At 43.0% G+C, this 13,575-nt stretch overlaps 1 protein-coding gene across 1 annotated transcript in view; it reads left to right on the top strand.

Annotated features, from left to right (window-relative positions):
* znf407 (zinc finger protein 407) overlaps positions 1–13,575 on the top strand; it is a 166,688-nt gene that overhangs the window by 61,914 nt on the left and 91,199 nt on the right. The window contains exon 5 of the mRNA XM_074654749.1: positions 9,806–9,880. Coding sequence (XP_074510850.1) covers positions 9,806–9,880 — 75 coding nt within the window. The remainder of the gene's footprint in view (positions 1–9,805; positions 9,881–13,575) is intronic.

Genomic DNA, 13,575 nt, shown 5'->3' with positions numbered 1-13,575 from the left:
TCCCTGAAGGAGCACAGAGGGTGCAGAGGTGGGGACAGAGGTGAGGACAGAGGTGAGAGCGCTGGCTGGTGTCTTTCCCCTCAAATTAGACTCTTTAACGGGAGATGAGGCCCTGCTGCTGTGTGTTCCCGTTATAATGACGCCGTGGTCAGCTGGAAAAAAACTGGTTCCAGTTCCACCAATATATCAGTTTGACTGGCTGATTAAAAATATAACGCTAACATCAGCAGTGTTTGTCTACCTCTGATGCAACGCAGCAACCTCTCTGACCACAGGTTTTATTCTTGCTACTCCTTCAAAGAAGTCATTTCGGGGCAGCGAGGAAGGATTCAGTGTTAACAGCTTCAGTAGTATCAGTGCGTAAATCTGGAAATGAAAGCAAACACCTCTCGCCTTAAGGAGCCTTCTAAATGAATTATATCAATGTGTCCTTTAGCTGCATCCTGTGATGGTCTAAGCTGTTTCAGTGTTTCCTACCTGCCAAGAATACTATTCTAGCAGAATCAGATTCTTTTAAACCATAAATGATTACATTTAATGCTGTTTAATATCAACACAAGATGCTAGCTGCTATTGGGGGCCTTTTTAATGCAGCATGTTAGCTGAAGTTGTGACCTTCAATTAGGGGTTTCGGAATCACCAGAGGCAACACAATACGATATTATCACCATACTTAAGTCACGTATCGCAAAGTTTTCATTCACATATCTTGAGGGACCCCTTTGAAAATGGCCATGTCAGTGTTTCCTCGCCAAAGTTTAGCGTAACTTTGTAGCGTTATCAAGCGTTCTTCCCGCTAGCTTTAAGAGAGCCCGCTACTACCTCTGAAAAAAAGAATAGCGCCTATGCCCGCCGGCCATTGGATTGTTAAGAGGTTAATAGGGCTGCACAATTAATCGAATATTAATCACGATCACGATTTTGGCTTCCAACAATTAAATGAAGATGATCAACTGTGATATCGATGTTTAAAATACGTGCTCGGCTCATAGAAAACTGTGTCTGCTGTGTAAATCAAGCGTTTCCTAAACTAACAGCTAGAGATGCACCGTCAATCATTGGTCGATCGAAGCCGGACGTTTTTCAGCAGTCTCATATTCACACATCCAAGTTTTTCGCCGGTCAGACACACACACGTGCCGCCACATGAGGGTTTTATGTCGGCACACAGCGGCACAGTCAGTAACGTCTCACACACAACATGTCGACAACAATAATTTGTAACAACTGAAAGTCCAAAATATGCCGTGTAGGGAGGGACAACCTTAAAAACATTTGGAACAACTCAGGTAATCAGACTTCTTATTATATTCTAATTAATTCCCATGACCAGCTCGTCTGCCGACAGCATGGAGCACATTATGGTGCATTCAAGCTCTACTCAGTAAATATGAGTATCGCGCGATGGTAAATTAAAACGTTATCATGATGCGTTCGAATGCAATCTTGTAAAATGTAATTTTTGGTGTGAAACTTGAATAAATCCAGTTATTTGAAGATGTTTTCACAGCAATATAAAATAGATATTAGAGATTGAAATAGTAGAACTAATAACACTAGCTCTAAGCAGCTTAATAACATATAATTAGAACTACTGATGCCAACATTTTTTTTTATCAAAGTAAATATTTAAATGAAAAATACAATCTTTTATTTCCTTTGCAAATAACCACTATAGATGTCAATATTGGAATGCAGCACAACATGGAAGTAAAATCAGTGCTCTGGTTTTTTAATGTGAAACAACAATGAAATAATTTGTCCTAAAATCTATGAATAATCGTGATTATCGTTTTGGCCATAATCGTGCAGCCCTAGAGGTTAAGAGTTAATAAAATAAAAGATCGATACTTGACGTCCGTGTATCGATACAATATTGCCATGCAAAAATCTCTTTACTCTCTGCTGTATCGATGTTGTCCCCTCACCCCTACCTTCAATCCAAACATACAGTTTCAATACAGTATTTCAAATGTTATCAGTCAAACTCTACTACCAATAATCATGTTTTTTTCTGTCTAAGTAGCATTATCAACTTTATAAAAATATATTCAGGAATGTAAAACAATTTTGCTTAGCGCTAGATTTAGTGCCAAAACAAGCTTAATAATATTGAAAGTACAAAGAACATAAATAGGCTCTTTCTTTATATTTCTCACTCCCCACCCTTCACCTCTTCTCCCAGCATACACCACACACACACACCTGAGGAGACCTTCTAAACATAAGGAAACCTGCATTACAAATTACTGCACATCATAGAAATTGTGCAGCAAGCTTTTTAAAATACCAGCGCTGCCAGTGAGGCGCTTTGTAATTTATCCCTTCACGGCTGTTAGCCGCGGCGCGCAACGGTGATTTATTTGGTTTAAGAGAAGTTTTGTTTAGAGAGATAATGAGCAGGACTTCTCTTTAATGATTTAACACGGCGCGGTGGAAAGAAGGAGAGAGAGAGGGAGGGGGGCGGGGGGGTGGAAAGCACATATATTTTTCATATCTTTAACTGCACTGCAGAGAGGAAGGGAAGGAAGGAGAGAGAGATGCATTAGCAGGAGAAGCTAACGGCCTTTAACAACCAGCATTTTTGATTCATTTTGTTTTGTTGTGTAAGATGAGACTTTCTCACCTCGCCATAACGCAGCAGTATTTTACTATGTTATATGTATTTCATTTCAAATGTTTCTCAGGACATGTTCAGTCTTCATACCCGATACTGTTTTATCCATAAAGGTGAGTGGTATTTGTGCTGATCCCACACAATGTGGCAGCTAATACAAGCCTATTTTGAAAAGTGCTACAGCCACTCGTGTAACTGTCTGTACCTTGTTCCTTTTACACCTCTCCTTTCATCTCAACACCAAATACAGTATTATTCTCTCTTGTTCAGCGTTTTCAAGTTTTTCTCCCCTCACTTAGGATTTAAAATTCCAAATTAAAGCAGTTAATTAGAAAATATAATGATGCTGAGTAGCATAATATGCAAACAGTGCTATGACGCTCAGAGCTGGGGGCTCCGCAACACTGAAACTGCCATCGGCGCATAACGATGATGATATCAATAATAGATTACTTCATCAATCGCCGTTCTCTCCAAGATGGAAATGCGCTGTTGGGAAGGGACTGAATTTTTATTTTTCATTATTATAATTTTTTTTTTTTTTCTCCCTTCCTCCCTCCCCTTCTCCGTAGCTCGAAAATGTCTGTTTCATCTCACATTAGGGTGTGCTCTGCATAAGTGCAGGTGGAACTTGCTCTCCCTCTAAATGATCCTTTAATGGAACAGTGTGCACTGGAGCTGGGAACTCTATGGGGCGCTGCCACTGTCGATGAGAACTTCGCCTCAATCAATCCGTCAAGCCCCATCACCTGCCTCAGCAGATGATCCAAAAACCCCTTTGGAGAGGCAAAGTGAGCTTTTTATGTACCTCCTCTAAGACTAGAGGACACACACACGCACACACGGGCGCGCACGCACAAAGCGCCAGCATCATAAGTGAGAGGTGTCTGTTTCATTGAGAGGCTTGACGTTGATCAGTCGTCAGAGAAAACACTCTGCCTCTCTTTTTATTTTTATCAGGATCATCTTAGAATAGATCAAGTGCTTGCTTTTGCTCTGGCACGGGCAGGAAAACAAAATCAATTCGGATGTTTTATTTATTTATTTTTTCCTGCCCAATATCTGTTACATTATGGGATGTTTCCATAAGCGGATCTCTTAGAAGCCCGAGCAATATTGATGCGAAGTCGCCTCTCGCTTCGCTCAAACAAAGCGACAGCACCGCAAACTGCATTTGCCTCCGCTCCTCTCCCCTCGTTCACGTTCACTCCAGCTTATCTGGATGCTCCATCATGATTTTTCATATTCCTTCATTTCCCCTTCTTTCTCTCCTGTGGCTTTTCTTTCTCCATCCTTCCATCACCATCTATCTCCACATCTGCAAATTTGACACCACATTTAGTTCACCCCACCTACTGCTACAGGCCCGCTTGTAGAACATCCATTAAACTCAGCCTGTAAACTCAGCAGAATCCCTCCTTCCTCAGCCCTTATTCTTGATGTCTTCCTGTCTGTCTGTCTGTCTGTCTGTCAGGATGTCTGTCAGGAAAGCAGTCGCTCCGTCTGTCAATAAATGTCTTATCTCTCGACTTCTTGTTCCTGTCTGTTTATCTGTCTCTCTGACACGTCGGCAGCTGTCTCAGCGCTCCAGGGTTGCTGTCAGCCAAGTGTTGGTTTCTGTTCTTCTGTCAGTTCACCTGCCTGTCAAAGCTTCTCAGATTAGACTTGTCAACTTACCTCCAGGTTTTTCCGCTTCTCCAGGACGGGTTTATAAAAAAAATAAACAAGGAAGAAACGCATTATTTTTACTCAGAAGAGTAAATTAGTTGTGACATTGAGAAAAGTTTTTTTTTCATGCTATGGGTCTCCCTCTTCCATGGTAAATCTAGTTTGTGAGCGCAGTATCCTTAGACATTAAATGTCCTAATGTTTGTATAGCAGTTCTACTGTCAGTAGATCATTGTCACATTAGTTGTGATGCTTTTTACAAAACAAAATAAATGAGAATGTGTGACTGACTGTCACATCGGTGTTCTTGCACGTGTTTCTAAATTAAGACCACATTTCGCATAAATCCTAGGTCTTCTTCACTTACCCTGCATGAGAGTCGGGTTCAATTTAAGGTGGCAAACATGACGAATAGACAGAAAGGGGAAGAAGTGGGAAAAGATGGACAGGAGAGGAGGTGAAGGGCGGTGTGGTAAAGCGATGTAGGTGCTGCAAGGCTCAGTGCTATAGGAGGGGAGGAGAAAGAGAAGTGTAGCAGAGAGACGGATGGGAGGAGGTGATATTGAGATGAGTGGTAGGAGAAACAGAAGATGGAAGCGAAGAGAGATGAAGGAAGCTGAGATGGCAGAGGAGATGGAGGGAGGAGTGTGCAAAGGGGAGCTACCTGCTGCTGATGGCAGTCAGAGTCAGTGAGGGATGGAGGGCGATCCAGCTGTGACATTAAAGCAGCAGGTGGAGGCCATCATTAGGACTGGCACAGGAGGCTGGATGAGCCCGCACACACTCATTTCTTTGGGGCCCAGCGGACCACTGAAGAGCATGTGTGTGTATGTGTGCGCTTCTCCTCAAAAAGAGCTGGAGCATAGTCCCATAACTTCAGAGCTCATCCCCACCTCCCCCTTTTCATCTCTCCCACATGGAATCCCTCTTCCTCGCCAGGTTTCGCCGGCTTCGCCCGGCGAGGGTTGAGCGGTTCCTACATCTGGTGGCTCTCTCGTAATGGCTTTTCAGTTACCTTTTAACCAATTACAATACAGCAGTTTGTTCACTTTCAGCTTAATTTTTCAGCTCATAGCTTTTCCTATGTTGCGTTCACGTTGTGGCGGCGCACAGCAGGCGGAAAAACTGGATGTTCAGTCGTTTTTTAAAGGAAGAACAATAAGAAATTGTGCCAACTGTTCACTTTTGTCCTCTACAGCCATAGTTAGGACAACACAGCTGTTTAAAAATCTGAAATATACGCATTGCGTGCTTCGTCCTCCTGCTTCTTTTCTGATTTAGTCTTCTGGTTGTTCATTGTAGTGTCTCGGAGAAAATAAGTTTGGTTTTGGTAATGCGCTCCATTTCCCCAGTGCAGAGATTAGAACCCAATGTATAAGAATGGAGTTGTTTGGTCCATAAAATGTCCGAAAATGGTAAAAAAAAAATGTCGATCAGTGTTTCCCAAAGTCCAAGATAACGTCCTCAAATGTCTTATTTGTCTACAACTCAAAGATATTCAATTTACTGTCACAGAGGAGGAAGGAAACAAGAAAATATTCACATTTAAGAAGCTGGAATCAGAATTTTTTCTTTTTTTTCTTTCTTTTCTTAAAAACATACTCAAAGCTATTAATTGATTATCAAAGTAGTTGGCAACTAATTTAATAGTTGACAACTAATCGATTAATCGTTGCAGCTCTAGTGTGCATTGACTTGTCTGACATTGACAGTGGTGCCCATTTGATATTGAACAAGAAGTTTGTTTTCCATCACCGCCGAGGTAGAGTGTTTCCTACCACACAGGTTCACATTGATTGGTGACAGAAGTTTATATTTCCCGGTCATGTCATTCTTGTACCTAATGCCGCACAGTAGAAATCACTGGGTTGAAAAAAATGACCCAGCATGGGTCAGTATAGCACAGATATTGGGTTAACTTTACCTTACCTACCACTAACGGGGTAGTTATATTATTGTTGGTGTTATATTATTATATTATTATAGAGTTACTGGATCTAAACCACCCTTCTGTTGGGTGGTTTTCTACCTGTGGGTGCCGGGTAAAATTAACCCATTATTGGATCCAATAACCGATCCGGTTACTATCTGCTATCCCATCTGGTGTGACCTTTTTAAGGCAACAATATGAGTGCAGAGACGTCAGAATTAAGCGACAGACTCTACAGGTACATTTGTCCTCTTTTACCTTTCAAGGTTGATTGTCAAAACCTGAAGAAACCAGCTGAAAGTAACTCAAGCAAAAGTTGGCAAAGTATGTCATGTCTGACCTGGCTCTTATCCCAGCATGCCTTGTGCACAGCTCTGGGGAACGGGGTGTGTATGTGATTTTGAGGGGCGGCGGGCTACGGTGCGTCTAAGCCGAGCGTTGCTCCAGGCCTTTTCTTAGATCTCCCATCCCTTCCGGACCTGTAGATGGGCCTATCCAGGAACACCATTAGGCAAATGAAGTTGTTTGTATCAAATATTGACATGTTATCTCTTCATCATCAGGCGGCGGGAGGGAGGAGAGAGAGAAAGATTGTAACTGTGGGTAATTGAGCCGTGTCTCCCCTGCTTATCGGTAAAGCTCCGGCACGTCACGGACCTAACGAGCTGTGGCGCGCCGATTAGTCTGAAGGGAAAGTCGAACGTGAAACACCAGAGTCTCCGTCTTTCTTTTTCTTTTTCTTTTTTTTTTCATATCTGCAATGGATATTATGAGCCTCCCTGGAGGGCAAGAGGCACAGCCTTATTAGTTCAATTCATGGGGGGGAAGAGAATTGATATGGATGAATGGCATGTTAAAGTATCCCTTTGTTACAATAACCATCAAGGCTGATGGTTCGGGCTGATGATGCAGCCCAAGGCAGCAGGACGACAAGCTGAGGCCTTGACCTGGATGGCAGAGGATGCACACACACCAAGGGCAGGGGGCTGATTACACACTGCCTTAAACAAATGGATTTGCCCCTTTAACATTTAGATATGGGATCGTTCTGTGTGTGTGTGTGTGTGTGTGTGTGTGTGTGTGTGTGTGTGTGTGTGTGTGTGTGTGTGTGTGTGTGTGTGTGTGTGTGTGTGTGTGTGTGTGTGTGTGTGTACGCATGAGAGATAGGGTACTTGTGGATGCCTGTTTTTGTGAGTAAGGACTGTCATTTGTCGGAATATGTATTAGTGTGTGTGTGTGTGTGTGTGTGCGTGTGTGCTGCCTGTATTTTATCTCAACATTATCAAGAATAGTATTTTGTGTGTATTAGATAATCATATGGTGAATAGCTAATTGTAAATGTGTTATCATCACCATTTATGCCCATTTTCCATTTGTTTGTGGTTATTTTTAGTCGTGCATGTTGTTATTGTGCATCTCTGTGAATATTAACACCCATTTGTGTGTGTGTCTGTGTGTGTGTCTGTGTGTCTGTGTGTCTGTGTGTGTGCGCAGCCTGTGCCAGGTGCCTCCACAGGGCATTACCCATCTTGCACTCGTGCCACTCTGAGAATAATCCAGTAAAAAATGGGCGAGATGAGAATCTCACAACATGCCAGTTTGATTTGTACCCCTCGCTATCAAAGAATGCTAATTAAAATCATATTTTGCATATGTCTTGTCTTTCATGCGCATATGCAAATTGCCCCTGTTGCCTTTCAGCACTCTGTAATTAGGTTTATGAAGGACAGCTGTAATACATAATTAACAGAAATGTTTGCAAGCTCTGTTTTTTTTTTTCCTCCACGTCTAAACACGACGACTTCAACAAGCACGCGTGGAGCGTTCCAAGGCCGTGCTTTTCTCTCAAATATATATCGATTAATTAGTTTACCCTCAGAAATATCTTAATTATGCTGTTTGTTTATTTATAGATGATGCCGTCAGTCAGAGGCGCTTCCAGTAGGCCGGGGAAGCTCAGCATTTTTTGATCTTGCCAGTCTCCCTGATTGGAGTGTACAAGATTTAGTCGTACAGTCGCTCCCAGTTTAACTCCAAGGCAGAGCTCAGGACGGGTGGATGGATGGAGTTGGAGAGGATTGAGAAAAATGTAGAGTGATGATAGTGAGGCGAAACAGTGGAACATGTTTGAATATGTTGTGGTGTTAGTTAGCGTCGGCCTCAGGGGCCTCGGTGACGGACGGGGACTCTGGGGCCATGATGGGATGGAAGACACAGCCGTGTGTGCGTGTGCGTGTGCGTGCGTGTGTGCGTGCGTGTGTGTATGTCCAGACGTTGGAGGGGGGGGCAAGTAGCTGACATAGCGACATAAATAGTGAAATAATTATGCTTTCGCTTTATGAAAGCCTGACTCGTAAAGTTGGAAGGAAAGCTTCAGAAAGGCGCAGACGGGGCTCGCCGGAGAGGAAATAGAATAATGATCTACTTGGAAGAAAGAAAAGTGAAAACGTCCAGAAAAGAAGAAATGGGAGGAGTGACGGGGGGGGGCGAGTGTGTGCAGTGACAGTGCCAACCACATGACTGTCGGTTCAACTCCCTCGGCCTCTTTCATGTAGCTCCATCCTCAGCTCTCAGATGTGGTCATTGTCTCTCAGTCGCACAATAATGGGAAGTGATGGGTGCTAAATGAAAAGGCCAGGGGATGAAAACTCTGGTGAAGCAGCTTGGATGTCAGAGTAGTTAGTCCTGTCATCCGTTCATTATGTTTTCATATGCAGTTTAGGAGACACGGTAAACTCAGGGCCCTCGACAAAGTCAGGACATTGTGGTCACCGTCGAGCTATGGTGCCCTGGTATTTTTTGACTGCGTGTGCGTGCAACTCTATTTACTGTAGATCCATGTGCATTTGAATCCTTGCACGTGTGTAGGCCTGCATATTTGTCTGACACATTGATGCACAACATGTGGAACTCTTTGCCTCGATTCTCACTCTACTGTCTGACCGAAAAAGGTGCTCGTAAAACAAACACTTCTCAAACTTTTACACTCCTCTTGCGGTGCGAAGTGTTCATATACATTTTTGTCTGTTTTTTGCCGGTCTGTCATCTATTAACAGAACAATAGTTTCTCCACCCGAAAACCTATTTATGACCGATTATATTTAACACTCAATGTCAGATGAAGGTTTCCTGGGAAAAGCCTTGGAATGCAAGAGATGGACGGGTTCATGTTCTCGTGCGATTGTTCGAAAGGACAAGCAACAGACAGTTCTTCCTATTCCTAAAGTGAAACACAATCTTTACGGGAAGAAAAATGGAGGAATAACCAAAGCAAAGACACAACATATTTTCTGTTTTACACTGACAATCAGAAAATGTGTTTCTATCCAGCTTACTTGAAGAACTCTAGCTCATTCATTTCAGTACACATGATTGCAGAGGCTGTCTTCCAGTGTTCCTTCTTTTATAATCCTGGGGAGAATTTGTCTGTTTCACATTCGGTATGTACTGAAGTGATGCATTTATGGTCCGGATTTTCTTAAAATAAACAGCAGAAGACCCGCAGAGTCGGAATGAACCCATACTGGACAAACTCTCTTGTAAAACTTAACTACGTACGTTAACTCGTGTTCTGTTTGTGTGTTTTGTAGATGGGCCTTTGTGATGAAGAAACACCTCAGCACCCACCTGCTGGGGAAACATGGAGTTGGACAGCGTAAAGAGAGGTAAATGAAACACTAGCATCCAGCACTACATATCATAATCTTTAAGCTTTTCAGTCAAAGAAAACAAATCAATTCTAGCACATTTACATTAACGAGAGAGAGAGCATTGGATTCAGATTTCCTGATCCTGACTGTCAAGTAATTTAGCTTGTTTTCAGGAGAGTAAACACAGCAGGCAATTAATTCTAGATTTTGGAGGATGACTCCAACAAACCCCTACAGAGGTCTGCAAGCTTTTAAGCAAAAACGTCCCCACTAGTTAAAAAAAACTCCAGTTAAATTTCAAGTTAAATATAACTGGAGATCCTCCCTTTCCCTAATGAGTTAAATGGCTTTCACTCATTCTGTCTGTCTCGGTCTCTTGCTTACATCCCTTTTTTTTTCTGTCAAACTTTATCTGGCTCCCTCCCTCATCTTACTCTCTACTCTCCCTCTTGAATTAAGGATGAATGATGTTTCTTTTACCATTTTTGTCTGCGTATGCAAGCGTGTGTTTCTGTGTATGTGCAATGTCTCCCGCTTGGCCCTGTCTATCAGAAGCAGAGCCCTGCTGTCAGTGTATGTGCGTTGTGTATGTGTGTGAAAGAGAAAGATGAGGAGATGAAGTTGTGAAGCCCCCCCCCCACTCTGACAAGCCAAAACGAGACGTTAAACACCTCTCAATCTGTCAAGCGAGCTGCTAAAATAGAAACAGACCCGCTTTTTCATTACTCCGCAACCAAATTGATACTTTTGACAACGTGTGGTATTAGATATGACAAGTGGCTTCAGATATGGAAGTAAGCAACCCGACCAGATGCCTCTCCATCTCTCTGACATTATCAACTAAATTCCTACTGTCAGCTGTTCATCTGGATTAGATGGAAACAAATCCTCATATCCTCAGCTGCTTCAAGTCTCTGTGTGATCCACAGTTTCTGTTATTGTAACCTTTATTGATCCGAGGACAACCGATACTACCACACTCACAGTTACACATGTTCCCATCTGTGACCTACCCAGTGCAACCACTGTTTTCTGCTGTTTGCCACTTGACCGGGGACTTGAACCGATGACCTCCCACTCCAACATCTATGCTACTGTTATCCAGTTGTAAAGGAAAGAACAAAAGCAAACCGAGGAGAAAAAAAAATACTGAAACAGCTTATGTTGGCTTTTTACTTTTCTAAAGATGAACGAGTAAAACGGGTATTTTTCCCTTTTCCCAGAGCAGAAGCCTCTCCTGTCAAAGTGGTTAACAACATTTATGTAACTATTTATTTAAATGTGCTAAACGCGAGATTGGGAGCATTTCTATTGACTCTCAACGGCTCTCAACACGGCGACAGCGAGCCGGTGGCTTGCAGCTAACGGTGCAAACATGACGAAAGTGCTGACAAAAATAATAGTGTTTATATTAGGGGGAACCGGTGGGTGGGTGCTACACTTCCGCAACGACACCATCGGTTGGGACGGCGTTATCAGCTTTAAATTGTCATATGAGAGCAGTGCAGAGCAGCGGCCATGAGCTAGCCAGTGGGGCACGCTCACATGCACAAATTTGCACTAAAAGCACGCTTGGCTATGTCAACAAAGAAAGGAGAAGCTCTGATTACAATACACACTAAGGGAGGGTGACTTCATTCTCTGTTCAGGTAGACATTACTCCTCTATATCTTTACATAGCAAATAGTTGTTTGCTGCTATATTAATGCTCCGGATATCGTATTTAGCACCTGCCATAACCTCAGGTATTGGTGGGCTCTAAAGACAAATGCGGGTTGAAGGCGGAAGTAAACCAGCTGCCATTACTGCGGTGACATCTTATTTGTAAACCCACACAGTAGTAAGACTTTAATTTATATAAAGGGTTTTACTTTTTAACCACTTTTGCCAAGTTTCATGTTGAAAAGTTATTTTCACTTGAAAATCCCCCAAACCAGACTTACTGGACTGTGCTGCTTTCAGCTGCTCAAACCATTTGAAATGAAATCAACTCAACTTTCATTCAACTCTGTTTAATGCTAATATTTGCATTATTAGTGACATGCCTACAGTGTGCTTCTAATCCCTTACTAGCTGGTTCTGGGTACGCTCTGCATAGGCTTCCTTGCCAAATGTTTCAGATTTGTATTTTTAGGTGATGTGTTACATCTTATTACAATGCAAAACATCATGGATTGCAAGTTTGTTGATTTATAATCATAGCGTAGAAAAGCAAAGCTGGTGAAGGTTACACGACCAGATACATTTCTCACCCGTGTTTTGAGACTGAATAACTTCCACGTCGACACAGGCTACCAATCTGTCAGAGGAGGTAATCACTGACCGGGATCAACCCAAACATCTCAGGGAATTTGCGTTCAGTTTGATTCTGCCTACCCAGTAATGGTGGCGAACACTTAGACCATCCAGCGGATTAGTCTCTGTGTCTGCCACACAAGTGGATCCTTGTTCATGTGAGAAATGCAGTTTTAGCCGAAGCCAGCGAGAAAAAAAACACAGATTTTTCTAGTTTTTGACGACAACTTGGACAGCGCTTGGATTTAATTGACTATCCGGTAAAAAAAATCCCATCTCTAACTGCATGACCCCCCCGAAGACCTTTTGTGCTCATTGTTTTTGTGATAGAAGGTGGCGACACTGCCAAGGTCATAGAGGAGACACACACACACACACACACACACACACACACACACACACACACACACACACACACACACACACACACACACACACACACACACACACACACACACATTCACACATTCACACATTCACACACAAGGATACTGGACATGAATGAAGCTGTGAGGTCTCTGTGTTGCCTCATAGTGTTTAGCTCAATGTGTGTTTTTGTCACTCTGCTCAGCCATTCAGTACCATGCTGCACAGCATCATTACATCACACACACACACACACACACACACACACACACATAGAACTACTATATGTTAAGTCACTGCATGTTAATACACACCCATGTAAACTTGCATATAGTCATGTTTATACGCATAAACACACAAACCGTGCGCTCCCACTCGTCATCAAAAGATCATTCTTTCATCCCTTGTTTTCCGCCATTATTTTTACTGCACCCATTCATGCACACTTAAACACATGCCTGCTGTGCACACACACGCACACACACTCCCCTGCATGCGCACTTAGAGGGAGGACGGCCACAAGGTTTGTTCTATTTAAACCTGTAAAACACGGTGTCATCATTTTTCTGACAGTCCTGCAGACAGAATTTATCTCATCATTAATTAACCATCATATTTCCAACACAGTGCAGCTTAATTAGCACAAGGTCATTGGGGAGGGCTTATTAAGTGGAACAAATTTGGGCAAGTGTAAGGAGAGGAGGCAGAGGACGGAGGAGACGGAGGAGAGAGAGAGAGAGAGAGAGTGAGGTGGGATGACAAAGAGATGGGCAGAGAGGGGAGATGAAAGAAAGAAAGGAGGAAAGAAATAGAGAGGGAGAGGAAGTGTGTGTCGATGTGTGTATGAGCGGTTTGGTCCGACATGACAGTGCTGGCTCAATGATTGATAACTGCACCGGTTTTTGAAAGCCCAGGCCTGGAGACTAGGACGGTAGCTGAGGGAGAAAGAGAGACAGGGAGAGGGAAAGGATGGGGAAATGTGTGTGTGTGTGGGTGTAGGGGGGTATCTGAACCGGCAACTGGGGACCAGTGAGGGGGGTGGGGGGTTT

This window comes from Sebastes fasciatus, chromosome 12, assembly GCF_043250625.1.
Source record: "Sebastes fasciatus isolate fSebFas1 chromosome 12, fSebFas1.pri, whole genome shotgun sequence".
Classification (NCBI taxonomy): domain Eukaryota; kingdom Metazoa; phylum Chordata; class Actinopteri; order Perciformes; family Sebastidae; genus Sebastes; species Sebastes fasciatus.
Note: the sequence above shows the minus strand (reverse complement) of the source record. Positions and strands in the feature narration are given on the sequence as shown.